Source organism: Phoxinus phoxinus, assembly GCF_949152265.1.
Source record: "Phoxinus phoxinus genome assembly, chromosome: 22".
In the NCBI taxonomy this organism is placed as follows: domain Eukaryota; kingdom Metazoa; phylum Chordata; class Actinopteri; order Cypriniformes; family Leuciscidae; genus Phoxinus; species Phoxinus phoxinus.
The window spans coordinates 7,355,252-7,377,051 of record NC_136897.1 but is presented as its reverse complement, the minus strand read 5'-3'; the positions used below and the strand labels follow the sequence as shown (position 1 = coordinate 7,377,051).

General features: G+C 35.7%; 1 protein-coding gene across 1 annotated transcript; it reads right to left on the bottom strand.

Moving 5' to 3' along the window:
- Positions 1-381: 381 nt before the first annotated feature.
- ctns (cystinosin, lysosomal cystine transporter) lies at positions 382-11,497 on the bottom strand. Its single transcript, XM_079597983.1, has 10 exons — positions 10,596-11,497; positions 10,436-10,514; positions 10,261-10,348; positions 9,432-9,535; positions 4,186-4,323; positions 4,006-4,105; positions 3,711-3,830; positions 2,295-2,465; positions 851-968; positions 382-756 (listed from the first exon to the last, which is right to left on the bottom strand). The coding sequence occupies exons 1-10, from the start codon at positions 10,657-10,659 to the stop codon at positions 587-589; spliced, it is 1,152 nt and encodes a 383-aa protein (XP_079454109.1). The 5' UTR covers positions 10,660-11,497; the 3' UTR covers positions 382-586.
- Between the last annotated feature and the right edge of the window lie 10,303 nt (positions 11,498-21,800).

The following is a 21,800-nucleotide window of genomic DNA, read 5'->3' as shown; positions in this document are numbered from 1 at the left end:
TTACAGGTTTGGAACGACTTGAGGGTTTGTAATTAATGACATCATTTTTATTTTTGGTGAACTATCCCTTTCATTAAGTTGTGTCTTAAATTTGAAGTTGATGATATCACAAAAATGAAGTCTCCTAACAGGTTTTAATGTACAGTAGCCTGTTAACTGTATGTCCTGCTACCGGGACACACAGTTAACAGAACAAAACTTTAGTAACACCATAGTCAGAACGCAGTACTGAAGATTCGTCTCATGTAGTTTATCTTACTGCCACCAGATGACAGTGTGAAACACACGAAATATAGACAACAACCAACAAAAACCTGCTTATTATATATATTATATATATTGTGTTGCATTAATTTCATTTCATTACAGAACCAGTTCCAATAGTTTACCTGAGCATCAATTTATTGGAATAAGAAAAAATATTTATAAATATAGACTAAACCATATAAAACAATGCTCTTTTGCTTTCAAGTCATATTTTGGAGTAAGATACACATTCCCTTTAATAGATGGTTCACACATTAGATTAATACAAAAAGACATAAAAATCCATATAAAATCTTCATGTTAGCGCCCATGTTCCCAGTCATGTTTTAACATCAGATTGGAGATCGTTCTGAGCATCTAAATCACGATACGGTGGCTCTCTGTTTCTATACAGACAATAATGCTGTATTATGAAAATGACGTCAAAGAATATGGAGAACACGCCCAGTCCAAACTTTGTGGGGTCTCCAAATATAAACTTCCATTTATCTGTCAAGGAAACATAAATTAAAACAATTATTCGAGTGCATTCTAACTTCACTAGTGTTTCGTATAGGAAATGAAAGTGTTTGTGTGTTCTCACCGTTGTTATAGGCCTGAAGGAACATCTGAATCAAACTGAAACTGCCCCCTGTGAAGTCCAACAGCACATTCCCGATACTCCAACCCTTTGTGCTCTGCCTGCGGTAGTTCATGTAAGCCTGAAAAGTAATTCACAATTATTTAAGTGTAAAATATGTTATATCAAACATTAAAACCTGTTTTCAATAAAGGATATGCTAAAAAAAAATACCACATATTTTTGAATAATGGAACCAGGCTTTGTGGAAATGTCTAGAATTTGTAAACAATCAAGTTTCGTTTTTAATGCAATTGATCCATATTTGAATACGGTATATTATATATATATTTCATCTCAATATAGGCAATAATTTAGGCAAAAGCACTCCATTAAGATTAATAAGCAAACTAGTTTTTCCTTGGCATAAAATAGCATCATGCTAGGTCCGAAATGCTACCTTAAAAGATAAGTATTGCCCGTATGAGTTGTTGTTTCAGTGTGTGTTTTTATCACGTGAGCAAGAGTGGTCTTTTCCCCAATATCAGTATGATTGCAAAACTGATTTTAACAGTTCAAAATCAATAACTTAATTATATTAAATGGCCATTTTAAGACTATTACCGGTAGTAAGATGATTTTTTTTATACTGATTTCATTTGATTGGTAGAAGTGTTAGTTAGTTTAAAGGATTAGTTCACTTTCAAAAAAAATGTTGCTGATAATTTACTCACCTCGATGTCATCAAAGATATCCATGTCTTTCTTTCTTTCATTGGAGTACATTGTACTCCAATGTACAATCAAACATTTTACACTTCAGGACACAGATAGACTTCAGGTACACTTTCTTAGAATACAAGTAACCCTTCTAATGTCCTGATTCGTTGGAAACTCTTTCTCAATCTACGGTTACAAGCCATAAATAAAAGCATGTGTACTATTCTGTTAAAAAGGGGAAGTGTGAAATCTATGTTTAGCATTGCAGTGAACTGCATCAAAAATCTACGGCACTGGTCTATCAGTAGCCATCATCTTTAAAGGGATAGTTCACTCAAAACTGTAAAATTATGTCCTCATTCACCCACCCTTATGACATTACAAACTGACATTTTACTAAATATAAATCCGCCACGGCTCTCAAATTTCTGTCACGCATGTGAATATTCAAACATGATGTCATGCCAGGTTTGATTCTCATGTTTCTCATGACTGAACAAAACACACTGAATGTTTCCAACTGAATGAGATTTGACAGCTAATGTACAACGTTTTTCATTATTTTGAACATAATGAAGTGTTGTTTTTGGAGTTTGACAGCCCCAGTTCTCATGCACTTTTGTTTGTAAGAACTAAAAACATGATATACATCTCCTTTGTATTTCATTAAAAAAATAAAGTAATTTGTATTTGAGGGTGTAGCTTTAAAGCATTTTGTGCTGTTGTGGTGTGAGATAGGAGAGTTGTACCTGAGGGATGTACTTTACAAGTGTGACACCCAGTTTAATGTAAGAGAAATAGTACAGATAATCCAGCCAGGAGATCTTCTGTGCCACAGCAACAAACAGGGAGACGAACGCAAAGGTCCAGCCAATCACTAATAACCCAATGGCCACTTTGGAAACCTTTTGCCCGCCTCTCTAAAGAAAAAAGAAAAAGTTTAAGAAACAATGCAACTTCACTCTCTTAACTTTTATTTTTTATTATTGTCATTTTTTAATAATACAAAAAATATATACCGGTACTTTTTTGTTTTGTTTTCTACTAATTTTACTAATTATTACTTGTCATAAATGTATTATTATACCATTTAAAAGTTTGGGGTCAGTATTAAGATATTTTAATGTTTTAGAAAGAAGACCGCATTTATTTGATTAAGAACATACTGAAAAAACAATAATATTGTGAAATATTTTTGGATTATTATAACAACTTTTCCTTTTTAATATGTTTTAATGTTGAATTTTCAGCATCATTACTCTAGTCTTCAGTGTCACATGATCCTTCAGAAATTGTAATAATATGATGATCAGCTGATCAAGAAACATTTATTATTATTATCAATGTTGAAAACATATGTGCTTCCAAACAGAACATAATTTATTTACAATATATATTTTTTGCATAATGTAAAAATATGTATTGTCATTTCTGAATTGAGTGCATCCTTGCTAAATAAAATAATTACCTTTTTTTTAAAAGACTGACCCCAAACTTTTAAGCTGACAGATAGAGCGGGTTAAAACTATATATTTACATATACTGTATGCATGTACATAGGTGTGCGGCCTGTCTAAAGTGTTGTGACCGAAATAGCGAGCGAGAGGCGAGAAAGAGCATGTGTGCACAAATAAAAAAATTATACAAAACTGTTTTGCGCGTGTGCTCTCGCACATTATTTTGGTCAGAACCCAGCAGACGGCAAGAAAAACACAACATGGAAGATGTCCAGGTGTTTTCCTCTTAGTCAACACTCACTGAGCGAACTTTGTTTTGACGTTTGAGTTCCAGAGGGATTTATGTGAGTGTTACACCCGTTCACCCTGCAAAGTTTCAGAACTTTGATCACTTTTCATTTTCCTCTGGTGTGCTGACTGCTGGGGGGGATGATGCTTGTTTATGTGATGAAACTGTGCTTGTTTACATGTATTGGTTTAATGATTGTTGCATGAAAACTTCTAAAATACAGCATATTGCAAAAAGGTATTTTCAAAAAGGAGAAACGGATTTCGGATTTCGGGTTTTAAGCGATCAAGGGTACGGGCCGGGTTCGGGATTCAGTTTAAAGCCTGTGCAGACCTCTAATGTATGTGTGTGTGTGTGTGTGTGTGTGTGATAGTATATTGTTAATATTAATATTTTCACATTAGTGTTTCAATGTTTACCTCATAGATGGCACACTGACAAATATAGACGAGAGTGAGAACTACTGCATGGAGACTGAAGAAGACGTCATTGGCATCGACCGGAATGACTCCATTCGGATCTTTCTTCAAGAACTCCTCCTGTAGATGCAGCATTTATCATCTCCATTAAAAAACTGCTAGTAAACAATCAGACAATAGCTAAAGACAGTATACTGCTTTAGTACAACTAGCACTAAATAAGACCTTTAAACATTAGGTGTGTCATTTTTTTACAAATAAATTTGACAACCTAAAAGCTGTCAGTTGCACGCACCTGTATATAAGACACCCAGAATAGGCCAACGTTGAACACACTGTAAGCAATGAATCCAGTCAAGTTGAGAGCGAGGAAATCAAAATTGAGGCCTACCACACTGTATGGAACAAAACACACACGTTATTCATCATATTTTCATTTAGTCTAAATCCTTAAATCTCAAAGATAATCTTGTACCTTCGTCGTTTCCAGTTCTCAAACGCCTGTGGGTAGAACGACACGGACCAGGCCAGGAAGTAGATCCAGCCAATGATTTGGTTGATGATAAAAAGGACGTTGCTTCTGACAATCAGGAATCTGATTCGTGTTTCAGAGCTGGAAAAAAGAGAACCCCCGCTAGCCGTTATTTTAAAGCTGTTTTTTCTCAAATAATTCAACATATGCTTTTACTTATCACTAAAGCTAAAACAAATTATTAAAATATTATCTGGAAAATATCTAGTGCCCATATTATGCTTTTGCAGATATTTCCTTTCATGTAGTGTGTATTATAGCTGTTTGTTAATGCAAAAGGTCTGCAAAGTTTTAAATATCACAATAAATGGAGTTATGCAGTCATGCTATTCCAAAGGGTCTCGGGATGGATTTGATATGGTAAAACAAAGGCCATCGTTACTGTTGTATCACTGTGTGCATTTTGTTTTCAACATCCGCAGTAAGCAGTAGACCAATCACAACAAACTGGCCCGTCTGGCCAATCAGAGCAGAATAGGCTCTCAGAAAGGAGGAGTTTATAGAGACTGCAACCTAGAGTTTCTTCTAGAGAGAACCCTGGCTAAGTCCAAAACAACATTAGGAAATATAGCCCAATACGGGCACTTTTTTCCCCCTCACAAAAAATATTTTTTTTGCTGTTTGGAATTCGAAATTATAGAACCTTTTTCAATTCAATGTAAATGTATTTGTATAACACTAGTGTTGATTTGATTAACGAAATCTGTTTGTCGATTACCTTTTTTTCTATGACTGAGATGATGACGAGACGACACTAATGTCATTAAATGATAACTGTGACAATATCAACAGGGAATATCAGTGACGAAAAAAGATGAGACTAAAATGAGGTAACAAAATAAAAACTTTACCAAAATCTCTTTTTGTTTTTGTAAAAATACAAAATTTAGTTTTTTTTTTTTTTAAAAACAATGTCCCCCTGTGGTGTTTTTAATGTTGTTTATATGTCTATGTGGTGTTTTTAATGTGCTTTAAGACAAACCATGAGCAAATTAATAAGTCAACACCATTACTGAATATTCTCTCTTTAAAACTGCAGTGAACCAAAGACAGTCTCAAAAACGCGGTTTGAAATCGCTGGCGGTTTCTGATGTCAAAAACCTACCAAACGTGTGATCGTCAACGAGTGGATATCTGAGCTGGTGTGAGTGAGTGGAGGCGGGGCTAATTTGCATATTCATAAAACCGCATATACTAAATGAGGCAAGGGTGTAGAGTTATATTCAAGCTATTTTAAGGCACGAAAAAAAATCAAGGAAAAATCATTTAAATATGTAATTTAGGTGATCAAAGATGAGTGTTAAGAAATACAATTATTGACTATAGGTACAGTAGCCTTGTAACAGCAGACCCTTCTCAGTTGTAACTGAGAGTGGGTCTGGGGAAGGCTCATTCACAGCCCATTTCCAAAGGGGCGTCACCAACAGACGTCACTCAAATGCCTCTGGGTGCAATTGACCGTTCGCAAAGACCTTTAGCTACTGTCGCTATGTCCGACAAGCTACTACATGATCTCACGCAGTAAAAAATACATCGCGGAGCAGAGAGGACACTGACAATACGCTGACCGACAGGACATACCAGGTTACTTTTCGGTTACTTTTGATATTAAACTAAATCTCACCTTTGGTCATTTTTTTTAAAGAAATTTAAACAATAAATACTGTTTTGTGGCTCTTTAATGTGTCTGACAAAACACTAGAGCCTCAGTTAAAGCTGCTCGTGAACCGATCATCTCTTCCTTCTAGTTGATTTATAGCATCAAATAAACATGAATGAACATTAAGAAGGAATGTTGTTTTAACCGCGGACAGGCGTCAGTACACTCCGTTTTTCAAGTTCAAATCCTCTCATGTTAAAGGGTTAGTTCACTTTCAAAAAAATGTTTGCTGATAATTTACTCACCTTGATGTCATCCAAGATATCCATGTCTTTCTTTCTTCAGTCGAAAAGAAATTAAGGTTTTTGAGGAAAACATTCCAGGATTTTTCTACACAGAATGGACTTCAATGGCAACCATCTATCGCAATGTTCAAAAGAAGGTTCAAATGTCCGTCTCAATGCAACTTCAAAGTCTCTACACGATCCCAGTCGAGAAATAAGCGTCTTATCTAGCGAAACGATCGGTTATAAAAAAAAATTAAAAAGTATCTACTTTTTAACCACAATTCTTCGTCTTGTGATGGTCTGCGACGCGCCACGTATTACGTCATCACGTTGGAGTTTTTCACCCTTTCCTACTTTTTTAAACCGGAGTACACAAGACAAATAACTTAGATAGATGACGTGACGAGAGACCTTTCCAACGTGATGACGTAATGCGTGGCGCATCGCAGACCAGCACAAGACGAACAATTGTGGTTAAAACGTTTTTTTTTTTTTTTTTTTTTTTAAATAACCGATCGTTTCGCTAGATAAGACCCTTATTTCTCGACTGGGATCGTGTAGAGACTTTGAAGCTGCATTGAGACGGACATTTGAACCTTCTTTTGAACACTGGAATAGATGGTTGCCATTGAAGTCCATTAAATGTAGAAAAAACCTGGAATGTTTTCCTCAAAAACCTTAAAGGGTAAGTTCGGTATTTTACATTTAAAGCCCTGTTTACAGATCGTATCTGATAAAATAGAACGGTTAAGATTAAAATTTGGACACATGCTGCTGTCCCGAGAATTTTAGGTTTATCTCGGGGCAGGAGCATGTGTCCAAATTTTTATCTTAACCGTTCTATTTCATCAGATACGATCTGTAAACAGGGCTTTAAGTGTAAAATACCGAACTTGTCCTTTAATTTCTTTTCGACTGAAGAAAGAAAAACATGGATATCTTGGATAACATCGGGGTGTAAATTATCAGCAAAAAATGTTTTGAAAGTGAACTAATCCTTTAATCTACTAACTCTCCTGATTGCTTTGTCGGACAAAATGGCAGATGGCAAAGTATGATTGGTCAGATCACATGTCAATCAAGCTCCCTGCGAAGGGTCAATTGGATAGACCTAAAACCAATCAGCGCTATCGGCATCGTGTAAAGCTCGCCTCAACATTTGTGATTGGTGCCTAGATTTGGAAAAATTGGAAATGGGCTTGAATGGGCTCTTGGCCAGACGAATCTCAAATTTGCCGGAAGTTCATCAGGGTTTTCCCAGGCTAGACTACAGGGGGACATTAAAGGAGAACTCCAGCGCAAAATGAACATTTGGTCTAATTACACATTGTTACCTAGTCAACCGTTATCTGAGATTTGTTTTCATGATTATCGAATGTAAATAGTTTTATCTCTAAAAACAGTTTAGCCTATAACGCTAGTATAACGCTAGTATATGGGGCATAGAGTAATGACAAATAAAAATCGCTTGTTAATACCACTAACAAGGCTCAAAATAGCCTCACACTAACACGGTAGCATAATGAGGGTCCCTACATGCAAACCGAAGCAGTGAGAACTTTTAAGAGTGTCCAGACAGTTTAATAAGAAGATATTTTATACATAGTCAACTTCGCGTATACAGGCAGAAGCCATCTTTGAAAAACAGTCTCTATCAGTCGATCTACGAACGCATATAGAATCTCATATGGTCTCGTTCACATCTCACCAGTTGGATCGGCGTTCGCAGATTGACTGCCTTTGACTATTTTTCAAAGATGGCTTCTGCTTGTATACGTGAAGTTGACTGTATGTATAAAATATCTTCTTATTAAACTGTCTGGACACTGTCAAAGTTCTCAATGCTTCGGTTTGAAGGTAGGGACCCTCATTATGCTACAGTGTTAGTGTGGGGCTATTTTGAGCCTTGTTAGTGGTATTAACAAGAGATTTTTATTTGTCATTACTCTACGCCCTATATACTAGCGTTATACTAGCGTTATAGGCTAAACTGTTTTTAGAGATAAAACTATTTACATTCGATAATCATGAAAACAAATCTCAGATAACGGTTGACTAGGTAACAATGTGTAATTAGACCAAAGGTTCATTTTGCGCTGGAGTTCTCCTTTAATGTAATTTGGAATTACTATAGTATTAGGAATTTCACCGTTTTATTTTTTGAGAGAAGTTTCTAGTTTTGCCTGTTTTCATAATGAGGAGAGTGCGTTAATTCATGTGATGAATAGCCTACAATAAATCAGGAAACTACTAGATGAGGTGGTCAAATAACTCTCTCAAGGAGTCACATGTTCTATTGTTTGTATTGTGTGTGAACGAGAAAATATATGTTTGGGTGCCTGGGGAAGTGGCTGAGTGTGACACTTTAGGAGCATATGGGACAGGGCCTTTGACCCTAGTATTGACTTTTGGTGGTCCTAAGTGACAACTTAGTGATAAACAGAAACGTATAAAACAATGGGTCTCTTATCTTTAGAGGGCATGGCAGAAAGAAACCTGCTGGAGAAAGACCTTGAATATGGTATAAAGGCTGCCCATTACCTCCTGTCTAATGTCTCACTCACCCTGCAGCGTAACAACTGTGTGGCGACTGAACCTTCTTGCTAGAATAAATACTTCTCTTTTTATAAATTTGGCTCTGAGTGTCTCTTACGCAGTGATGTTTAATGAGAACTTTTTGCCACAACACCATGCGTAGGAGTCGAAATTTCTCTTGATTTGTGCTTATAGATTAAACGATTTTGATGAAATGTAAAAAATTTATTTCTCAAATGACAACAATTCTTTTGTGATTAAAATTGAGCAAAATAAATAGTCGACTAAAACTTGACTAGACAAAAACAGGACTAGGTTCACTAAATATGAGAAAAACTAAAAAAAAAGTGCATTCGGCACAGGACTAAGACTAAATAAAAAAAATAGCTGACAAAATTAACACTACATAGCACTTTTAACACTAAATACAGTTCACCGATTACCAAATGGCACACAAACACCAGTCAGAAATCCCCTGAATTAAGGAACTAAATAGAACTGGTTCTGCAAGGTGATGATGCAAATGTCTCTAAATCTGGTTATAATCTATCCACTCGTGTTGCTTCATACCGTAACTGACAGCAAGAAATGTTGGTATTGGAAAAATGCAAACATTATAAAGAATGCCCATGTGTTGAACAAAATGTAGAATGAAGAGTTCTTGAGAAACCAATAGGAAGCTGTAGGAGAAGATCACTTTCGTTTCATTTTCATCCAGTGCCATGTTCAATTGGTGACAGATTAAGAGAATTTAGCTTACAACACACCTTTTTATGCGAGTGTCATTGCTGTAAAGGTAAGCGGTCAACTGACCGACCCCTTTTGTCTGCACTTCAAAAGACACAGACGTGTTTCCTGCTGGCACAACAACCTGTGCGAGATGACGGAGGACAAACATAGATTCAATTGTTGTAGTTAATGTGATTATTCATGAATAAATCAGCCAGAAAAATACAGGATCATTAGATTATGAATGAATGGATGGCACAGACAAAGAGATTTTTATACTGAAATGTTATGACATATATGATGCGTTATAATATAAATTTAAAGATGTAATAAAAAGCTCCAATCCAGAATTTTACATTTACATATTCCATATAAAAGCAGGCGTCAAAATATAATATGCAGTAGAAAACCAACTTTAGTTTTTTTGTAAATTGGCACAAAAAACTATGGAAGCTCGTTTCTGCCATGGAATACACTTTTTATCTCACAATTCAGATTATTATTTTATTTTTTTCAGAATTGCAAGATATAAACAATTGTAATTTGTTTGTAATGTGATTGTAATTGTTATAAAGTCCAATTTTGAGGGGAAAATGTCATCACACAATTCTGACATTTAGAATTGTAAGATAAAAATGTTGCAACTACCTTTAAAAAAAAAAAATGATTCAGTGATGGAAACAGGCTTCCATATAAAACAGTATTTTGCTAGAACATGGACAAAAATAAATGATTAACTAAAATAATGTACTAGTTCCTATCTGAGTGACCTGTAATAACATAATCTTTGTATTCAACAGCACCTTTTGAATATGATTAAAACAGAAGGGTAATTTGTATTAAAATATGATAGAAAAGTGCACATACCTCATCAGGCAGTTGAATTATTGAAGAGACGTTTTTTGATGAATATGTGATATTGAAATAAAAGGTTACAGATGTGTTTAGCGATGAACTGGAAATGCAAACACAAGATAAGCCAAATTTAAATGATTTCCGAAAACACATATTTACTCAGTGATAGTGAATACACAAATCATACCTTAGTGTTATGTTGATGTTTCCAGAGGATTTTTCCTGTAGATTCACTATTGCTGGCGCTTTGATGGTCACTTCTGCATCTGTAAATAAAGTGATGATAATAACTTATTTGTTTCCCCTTGTGTAATATCTTATTTTTGTATTTAAAACATTATACTCACCATCAAACGCCGTATGCGCACTGACAGAAAGCGTTAGAAGAAAAAATAATACAGTGTGTATCATCTTGACATTGCTTTTATAATCTTACACGAGTGTAAAGTACTATTCAGTCATGTGCTCTCTAAACGTAACTGTTAAAGCGTAAATAATTTTAGCACGTCCAGTAGCGTTTGAAAGACACAACTCGGATTAACTACATATCATCCACCGTCAGTCTATGATTTAGTCACACAGTACATTACAAAACAATGAGCGCAAACTCCACCACAGGAGGAAACTGTTTATCAGTCTGTAGTTCCGCGTTTGATCACATGACTCGGGTCAGCTGACTGTGGGTCGCCTCGCCACATCGCACATATAAAGGTGTCTGAAAGCTCTGCGTGTGTATTCAGGTTTCCCACAGTTTGCTTGGATAAAAATAGGATCTCTTTATTTTGGTTCTTGAGGTTGAGGTTGAGGTTGAGGTTAATGAAAATGAAAAGTCATTTTGCGTAGAGGAGCCGGAACAACGTTATGCGATTGTTGTTTCTCTCAAAGATTTTGTAGAGATTTTTGTTTCCTCTTGACCATATGTTGATATTATATTACCTGGAAATTACACAATTAGTTACTGTGAATATGATTGTATTTGCTACATTTCATGTGCATAAAAACAAATTTAGCAAACAATTAGGCTATTTGTGCATGGCTCATTATATTTTAATATGATTTGTTATTAAAGTTCCCCAATACTTTTTTAAATTTTACCTTTCATGCAATGTGTAATGTAGCTGCTTGTGAATGCAAACGATTTGCAAAGTTGTGAAGCCAAAAGTGCACGATAAATAAAATTAATGTCTCCCAAAAGAAGGACTCTGAACCACCTAAACGAGTCGTCAGGAATTGGAATCCCACTTCCGTTACGAGCCCGAACAGATGCTGCCCGAGCCCGAACTTGACCCGATATTTCCCGCCACTATCCTCGGGCCGGGCCGGGCCCTTGATCAAGCACGTCACGTGTTATGCGCAGTGTCTCCTCCACTCGCACGCATCACACCGGGACTGCTGTGCTGTATTGTGTAGCTCAAGTGCAATATGGAGCTTGAAGATGTAAAGAAAAAAAAGAAAAACAGGAGAATTAACTTTGAGTAAGTTTGGAGGAAAGTCAGAGGTATTGAACCATTTAAGTCGTTGGCAGTGACAATTTTTATATATATAGGCCTATACATATATTCTATATTCTAAAACCTTGTTGAATTATATTAGAGTATAGGTCCAAAGTTCATTCTTGTTCATCTTCTGTGTTCATCATTGTTTGCGATTTTTTTTTACGTTTCTTCATTCGGATCCACTTGCGATCCATTCCATTCTGAATAAACAAACAACGCAGTTTACATGCTTCGTCCTTGTTGCATTATTCATTAGGATAATTCTAAACAGATTTCTGTAACGTTAGTTCAAACAACTCGGAATTAGTTGAGAACGTCCGTTATAACGGCCCACGTATTAAAAAAAATGGTCGGGCTCGGGCTCATAATTACAGTTAATGTGCCGGGCCGGGCTCGGACACAAAGTGCACAGGCTCGGGTAGGGTTGGGCTTGAATTTTTGGGCCCCATCTAAGCTCTACTCCTCGCGAACAACATCTACTTTGACCCGCCCTCAAACTCTGTAGATAGCTGCTGGTTCATGTTGAGAAGACGCTGTTTTCTGCTCTGCAAAAGCAGCACTTTATTTTGACCAACTGAATCACAACCCGTAAGTATGATTAATTATTGATGTATTTTCAGGTGTTCAAAATATGTAGTTTTGTGTTTTATATTGTGTAGGTCTCCAGCTTACCGGCTAACTCACATATTACTGTCTTACTGAAAGACATGTATGCAAATCAGCTGTGGGCCACTATTACCTAAAATGGAGTCCATTAATGCAGATTGTCTGTTATTCCCTTGCGAAAGGGAACTCGCGCTGCATCCCCTAAAGGGCACTATGGGGAATGCCTCCGGTGTGACCGGTGTCTGAAGCATGAGTCAAACACGAAAATGAACTTGGCATTGGCAGGCTGCAGCCTATTACGTCACCACTGGTGCGACCATGCGGTCATCCTGTGAAATATGTCACCCTCTTTCTTGTCTTCAGGAGACTATTTGTTTGTATATGAGTGAGGAGCACGTGCGTTTAGCCTAGATAGCGTGGTGAATGTTTCAATGAATGAGACGCTAAATATCATTTTGGCTTTACTAAGATTTTCCCAATAAATAAGCATGAATAATCTTGGGGTCCCCCATGATTCTTTCAGACAACAAAGCCTTTAAATGCGACAAGCTCGTAATCAAGACTTCAGAAGTGGGAAGTAGGAAATTTCCAATAGCATGTGAAGGCAGCATCAAATCTGCAGTGGTCCGGTGGTACAGGTCGTAGCTCTCAGAAAATTACCTTGTAAATTACTTAATTAAATTCAGGTTTTGTAATTACAAGTTCTAGAAGCACGTGAAGGCTTTTTGCATATCAGAATTATTACGATAATTACGACATGGCGTAAACACACTTTTGTTTACATTTTTTACACTTATTCAACCCCCGTGTCAAATCAGGTTGGCAAAATTTACCAATCAAACAAAAGTAATTAAAATAGCTCAACACAAATGCTTCAAGTGTTTTCCGCAAATTCAACTGAAAATGCAACGTTTAATGACTTCTGCAGTCTCAAAATGATTCTACCCCCTGCTCTGACGAATAGGCTAAGATTCCTCAGAAACGCTGCCAGAAGCTGTTCTGTTCTACATCTCTTTTGCAGCAAGTCTTAACAGCAAAAGGGCGTTCTACCAAGTACTAAAGATGCTTGCCATGAAGGGGTTGAATATTTTTGAGACTGAAGAAGTCATTAAAAGTTGCATTTTCTGTTGAATTTGGGGGTGTTGAGCTATTTCAATTACTTTTGTTTGATTTGATTTATTACAAACAGCTTTAAGCCTGTAAATGTTGCCAATGGGGGTTGAATAGTTTTGATTACTATATGTAGCCTACATATACATATTTATTTCATTGGCTGTTTTTCATTCTTGAAGAATTAGTCATGCAGAGTACTAAAGAGTCTAAGAACAGAAACCGAAGTGAAATAGGAAAATGTGAAGTAGGAATGAGCCAATTGTATATAAATAAATTATATAAGATACGTTTCTGCATTACTTCCACTCTCAGCAATGCAAAAATAATATGGAATGTTCACAGCTATGCGAGAGAGTGGGATGTTTAAGCTGTCGCATAAATTCTACTGCAAGCCTCAGAAAAAAAGAGAGATGAAATCAAGAACATCTGTAACATAGGGCTAGAAATATGACTTAATAAAAACGTGGTCAGGGGGAAGATGGCATGTCATAAATAAATCAAATATGCGCATATCCCTTTTTTCAGTGTAGTATAATAGCATAGGCTGCTTATGCAGAAACATTGTCAGAATGTTCTAGTGACAACAACAAAAAATGTTTACAGAAAGTTCTACAAGACTTAATCAATCAAAACAACAGTTCTCCGTATGGGACTGATTAACATTCCAGCCATCAGTGTTGCCGGTTGGTCCCCAAAGAGGCTGAAGTGTCTTCTAAGGTTGAGGGGAACAAAAACGCAATATTCTTTGAAAGCAAATGTAGAGATCTCTTAAATAGTGGTGAACTTTTCAAATAAATCTGACCCTCGCTTTATTACCCTCAAGACTTGGTGAAGTGAACTCCTTTCTGCAGAATCTCTGGTTTAATTAAAGGTCAGACAACAGCCTCTAAACATCAAGATAAGATACACCAATTTAGTTGTTTATTAAAATGGAATTCCCCCAAACTAAGCAGCAGTGAGATTTTGGCACACTATGAATTATTATCAGTCTTACTGGCAAAGACCTGCACGATATCACTGGCTGCTATGTGCCTGTCACTAAACCTTTTAACCTCCTTTTAGAAACACAAGTCTGCAGTTTAGGTCAGATTAAGGCCAGGTCAGGGCCAAGATGCACCAAGAAAGTGAATGGTGATCAAAAAGCATGTCAGCATACTTTGGACATTTTAAAAAGTATGATACATTTAGGGGAATCTCGTTGCACAATAGTACATTTCATCTGATTTTTTTCTGTTTTATTGGCACACTAACCATATAAAGCAGATGGGGAAAAGGATTTGGCAAAGATGTTATATTGTGCAATAATGACAGGGGCGAGAAATGGGGGCTTTAAAAAAACTCCAGACTCCCAGCGGTTCCAATCCCTCACACAAAAACATCTCCCTACTGACCAAATATAGAGGTTTAATATATTAGAGATATCGCTTTAAGTATCCTGTTTATGATTGTAGTGCAGGTAAGTCAGTAAGTCAATTGCGATTTGTTAAAACAATACCGAAAGTTAATCAATAGGATCCCCTTTTCCCCAGCGTCTAATGCAGTAGAATGTAAAATCTAGGCAAAATGTGACAGGGGGAGGGGCAAAGGATCAGGTTTTGCTGCTATAAAAAGTCTTAACTAAAAAGAGGAGGAGATAAGAGCAGCTTTAGCCGTGAGGAAAAACATCATTCTTCTGAGAACCTCTGAGGTAAAGAGACATGCGGTCTAGCTATTATTCAGCACATCAGAGCCTCATGCTATTTATTACATTGGCTGGTGGATGCACAAGATGAAATGAAAACTGCTTACTAAGCATGTCCTTGTCTTTTCTTGCAGCTTCTACACAGCATTCAGCCATGAAGTTTCAAATCCTGTTTTTTGTCCTGCTGTTGGCTTGCATGTATCCCAGCGTGGCACAAGGTAAGAACGTATTAATGAAGTGAGATCCCTTCAATTATGCATTGATAATGTGATATTAATTTAGTAATATTAAATATACAGTTACAAATCATTTTGTACGTATAAATATATACAAATAACTGGTCAGTTTCTAAAACAGTTCAGCTTTTTTTTTTAAGGGTTTAACAGGAAATAAACAAATATAAATGAAGAAAGAGTGATGAAATGTGCTTTTTCATAAATAGATACACTGAAAAAAAAAAAAATGGTAACAAAATTAACTGGTTTTATAAGCCAAGAATATTATTTAAAATCACAGAATCAAACTTCATATATCATTTTGATTTATTCTCAGGTTCTTATGAAAACTGCTGTTTGAAGTACATTGTAGGGGTGAGGAAGGCCTTGAGAAGAAATGTAGTGGGTTACAGAGTGCAGCAAACAGATGGAGGATGTAACATTCCTGCTATTGTGTGAGTATTATAAATCAAGCACATAAAACACAAACACTTGGAAAGCTGGAATTCATGGTACCAGTAACACTGGGTTGTCTTATGCAGCTATTACACGGTATTATTACGGTTGCAGAGATATGTATGTCTTTTTGATTGTTCTTTTTCTGGTCTCCAAACAGTTTTAAGCTGAAGAAATCAAAGACGATCTGTGCTGATCAAAGACAACCCTGGGTGCAACAACTCATGCGGAAAATAGATGAGAAATACAAAAGCACTGTGTAGTGTACGAGTTTCTGAGACAGATTTGATCACGCCACTGCAGACGAAACTTGTATTTTTAACCACAAAATTAAAAAGTGTATTAGAATACACTATAATATGTAGTTTATAACACCATCACTCCTGCTGATTCAAACTGAATTACTATCTTCATCCCGAGGTTAATAATGGACTGTATTGGTTTGCTTCAGACCATTGTATTAGCAATATGAATGTACGAACTGTGAACTGTTTCCATTCTTCACAATTAATCCTTTTATACTTTGTATATACATTTTTTTTAATTGATGTTTTAGTCGAATATACATGTAACCTGTGAACTGCAGCCTATATCTGTATATATCTCTGTGTGTGTGTGTGTGTGTGTGTGTGTGTGTGTGTGTGTGTGTGTGTGTGTGTGTGTGTGTGTGTGTGTGTGTGTGTGTGTGTGTGTGTGCGCGCACGCTTGGGTGGGTAAGAGGGCATTCAGTACATAATAAAGTGTTGCAATTGTAAATTGGCATGTCTTTTTATTTCTTGTGCAATATTCTGTAATACCGGTATTTCTATAACAATAATCTAGCATATAATATCAATAATAAACGAAATAAATTATATTATTATATATATATTTTGTATTTTATTAGGTTATTTTGAACAACCAAAAATTGAGACACTGCTTAATAAATATGAATTTATTAATGAGAAAGGCTTGATAATGTAAGTTTGCCTTTCAGGGTCTCAGCCTTTCTAAGAAAATGCTCATATTTTCCAGTTGGTTCCATGCCACTAGCACGTGTTTGTTCTTGTCTTAAGATCTTTGTGATTGATTTAGGCCATTCTTATCTCTGTGTCTTTCAAATGCCAAAGTAAGTATCACTCTGAGGTGTGACAGGTGATGCCTAAACTTGCTGTGGTGGGATAAATTACAGAGTAGAGTTTCTCAGTTTCATGCCAAATAGCTGCGATTCAAATACTCTGGATCTAAACCTGTCATCGCATCCATTTAATCTTGCTGTGTGGGCAAAAGCCTTATTTGTTCAAACATAATTAATTTCATCTTTCTTCAAGGATACACTCTCAAAAATAATGGTTCTTCTGTATTGTCATTGATGGTTACATGGAACCTTTCATTTGTACAAACGGTTCTTTGTAGTGGGGAAAAAAAGTTCTTCACACAAGGAAAAAAAATGTTCTTTTAAGAACTGGTCACTGAAAGGTCATTTGAAGAGCCCAAAAGGGTTCTTCTATAGAATTGCTGTGAAAACGCAGTAGCACCTCACTGCAGTACACGATATTCAGGGGGCGGAGTTGGATTTCCTCCCACTGCATTCTGATTGGTCGACAGATTCCCAACTCATCGTACTTTTACCATAGACAGTATGTATTTTACTCGTGTTGTTGCCATAGACAGTATATAAACATAGTATATAAGAGGTTGTTGCTCTATCGCTTCCGCATTTAAACTTTTTTTGAGTGTATTTAACTATTTTCCTGCCAGCGTTTTTTTTTTTTTTTGCCACAAAAGTTTTCATGGCCCCCAGAATATTTTGCTCATTTGCTGTATAAATCCTCTTACTGTCTATGTATCAATCTGAAGTTGCAATGTATCACAATAAAGAACAGAGCATCTAGACCCTGCTTTTAAATAAACAAACAAAGGTTTTATTCTAGATTTATGCATTCTTAATTTTTATCAACATTTGAATTTGGGTCAGTTTCATTAAAACGCAAAACTTTGAGCAAAAAGCAGAGAAAATCGCGTTTTTGACAAGTCTGGATCGGATTCAGAACGGTGTTCAAAACACAGATGGAGTCCACAACCCAAGACAAGCTATATCACCCCAAATATCTTCACAGTATTGGTATGTGCGCTGGCTGAAATAACACGGTGTAGGCAACACCGATTTTTGTCGTTGTTCTCTGTATTGACAGCACTCCAAATTTACAAAAAAAATAAGCTCAATGTTAAAATTGACCGGAGTTCTCCTTTAACGCGGGTTTCTGTTTCTTCGCCAGTGTTTTGATCAGGAGATTCAGAGCTCTTGCAAACATGAGGATGAGTAATGAAATAATTTTCATATTTGGGTGAATCAGAGGTCGCGTTAAACGAAACATTTTCGTCACTGACAAAAAAAATGTAGCAGTGACGCAAAAATCTGAAAGACAAGCCTTGCTGATCGACTGCCCATATTAGGTTAATGTTGTTTAAAATTGGATCTCAAAAAGCAAAGCAATACAAATCAGAGGAACTTAACATTGTTAAAAGAATTGTCTGTCTCTCTTGCATCCCCTTTGAAAATTTATCACTTGTCCAGAAATTAGAATTGGCCGAACTTCAAAACTCATTAGATAACTTGTATATCGGTAAAGCAAAGGGTGCTTTTGTTCGTTCAAGAAGGAGATGGATGGAAGAGGGAGAGCGAAATTCCAATTATTTTTTTAAGTTAGAGAAACAACGTAATCATCTCAATTCTATAAATAGTCTTAACATTAATGGAGTGGTTTTAAAAGATCATAAAGAAATTTCTAATTATTGCGAAGAATTTTACAAAAATCTTTATCGTTCTAGACACGCCCAACAAAAGTTGGATTTATTTTTTAATTCTCTTGACTCAGACCGTATCTCCAAAGTTGATGATATTGGAAAAACTCTGTGTGATGCTCCTATTCAAATTAAAGATGTTTCTGAGGCGATCGATAAGCTGAAATTAAATAAATCTCCTGGAAATGATGGTCTGACCACAGAGTTCTATAAGAAATTCTCAAATATTCTTTCTCCTTTTCTTCTCCAAGTGTATTTAGAAAGCCTACTTAAGGGAACTCTCCCAAGCTCCATGACTCAGGGTGTTATTAATTTGATCCCTAAGCCTCAAAAGGACCCTGCGCAACTTGAAAATTGGCGACCTATAAGCTTGCTAAATAATGATTACAAAATACTAGCTATGATTTTTGCTAAAAGAATTAAATGTGTTTTAGATAATATAATAGATGACTTTCAATCAGGTTTTATGAAAGACAGACTAATTGCAAATAACATAGACTTGTTCTTGATATTTTAGACTATTCGGATATGATCCCTGACGATGGTTTCTTGTTTTTTCTTGATTTTTATAAAGCTTTTGATTCTGTTGAGTTTCCTTTTATTCTTAAATCTTTGAATATTTTTGGTTTTGGCCCCAACTTTATCAATGCAATTCAAACTCTGTACAATAACGCCAATGCTTCAATTAAATTACAGCTTGGTACTACTCATAGATTTAATATTGAAAGAGGCATCCGTCAAGGCTGCCCAATATCACCATATCTTTTTCTGCTTCCTATGCAATTATTAGCCATCCACATTCAAAATAGTAATTTGAAAGGTATCTCTGTTACAAACCAATCAATATTAATAAGCCAATTGGCTGATGACACAACTCTGTTTTTAAATAATAAAGATCAAGTTTCTGTAGCCTTAAAGATAATTGATCTCTTCTCATCTGCTTCTGGGTTATTTCTTAATGTGCACAAATGTGAACTCTTAGCTATTAAACAGTCCATGGATGTTAAAGTCTGTGACATTCCAGTCAAATCCGAAGTTAAATACTTGGGTATAATCATATGTAAAGATCAGAAAAAAAGATCAAAACTTAACTTTGAACCTCTTATTCTTTCTATTCAACGCAAATTCAATTCTTGGTTACAGCGAGATCTGTCTATAACGGGTAGAGTGTTGCTTTCTAAAGCTGATGGGTTATCTCGGGTTATCTATCCTGCAATGGCTCTAGATGTTCCTGTGGAGATTTGTAGAATGCTGGACAAAATGATAGTAAACTTTGTTTGGAAATCTAAAAAGCATTTAATTAAAAAAAGTGTTATGATAGCTGATCGGACAATGGGTGGCTTTGACTTAGTGGACTTTTCCACTCTTAATAACTCTTTCAAGATTAAGTGGATAAAATCTTTTTTGAACAATCCTACTTCTTCTTGGAATTTTATTCCAAATCATATTTTCAATTCAGTTGGTGGATTGCATTTTTTATTGCGCTGCAACTATAACATCTCTAAAATACCTTTAACTCTTTCTACTTTTCATAAACAGGCTTTATTATGCTGGTCTTTAATATATAATTATAATTTTTCTCCTCATAGATATTTTATATGGAACAACCAAAATATTAAATATAAAAATAAATCTCTTTTTTTAGATAATTGGTTTGATAAAAAAATACTTTTAGTGAGTCAACTTTTAGATGAAAGGGGTGTCTTGCTCTCTTATGAACACTTTATGCAAAAATTCTCTTTTCCAGTCCCCCCAAGAGAGTATGCCATTGTTTTTGGTGCAATTCCTGATAGTGTGATACCTTTAGTCAAACCTGACCCTAATGGTCCTTTATTCTCTCCACTTATTTTTGACAGCACTAATATATTTGTTGATCAATGTCCTCTCAGCAGCTTGTCAAACAAGAAAATTCGCTCAATTCTAAGCAGAGATCAGATATCTTTGCCTGCTTGTGTAAGCTTTTGGAATAACAAATTTGATGATATAGTATGGGAAGATTTCTGGTTTCTTCAGCGAAATTTTTTTTTAACTAATAAAGTGGTTGAAGTCTCTGTCAAAATTATTCACAATTGCTACCCAGTTAATTATACATTTGCTAAATTTAATAATAGTATTTCCCCTTTGTGCTCATTCTGTCATCAGTTTGATGAGACAATTATTCATTTATTTTGGGAATGTGTGTATTGTAAAATATTTTGGCTTGATTTCTCAAACTTTGTTAAAAGGAATATATCCTTAAACTTCTATATAAGCCAGAAAATTGTATTTTTTGGTGACTCTCTGAAATTAGATCCTTATCATTTTAAATTTGTTCTTAACTTGCTACTTCTTCTTGCCAAATTTTATATTCACAAGTGTAAATTTTCAAAGAAAACTCCTTCTTTTTTTATTTTTAAGAAAGATTTTGATATATATCTAAATTCTTTGAGGAACTCTAAAAACTCTATTGCTTGTAAGACTCTACAATGGTGTAAATCATTTAAGCTAGTTTAATATTCTTTTTTATGTAACCCTCTGTACTGTGTATTGTTTAGTATTGTGTATTATTATATTGTTCTCTGTATTGGTTATTGCAATATAAGAATAAAAAAAAAAAAAAAAAAAAAAAAAAAAGATTTTAAAGCAAAAAAAAAAAAAAAAAAAGATCGACTGCCCATATGCAGGGCCGGATTAACATAAAGGGTAGGTGGGGCTGAAGCTCCAGGGCCCAAGGGATTAGGGGGTACGTGATTGGCTGGAGAAAATGAGATTGTCAAATCATAGGTGGTTGATTTGTGTAAAATAAAATAACAAGAAGTCATTGGAAAATGAGCCTGACTGATAGAATTCCCCGTCCAATCAAATTGACTCTACAATAATTGCGCCAGGGAAATGCCTCTTTTCGTTGTGCTTTCATGTATAACATAAATGGCTTGGAGTCTTCAAAAATGATGAAAAAAAGTGATAGTGGTGCACAAAAAAACAAAAACAAACTCGAAAGGCAGAAAAGGGATGCAAAAATTCCTAAACTAACTAGCTACTTTGGTTCACTTTCATCCGTGCCGTGGAAGACCGGGAAGACCCCGAGTGCAGCAGCAGCAGCAGCCCACAGTTAACTTCACCCTCCTGCGTCGTCACCGATCCGCGTGTTTTTTACGTCGAAAAGGGTAAGCAAGCAGTTTAAGTAAGTTAATGATTTACATAATTTGGATGGTAATTGTT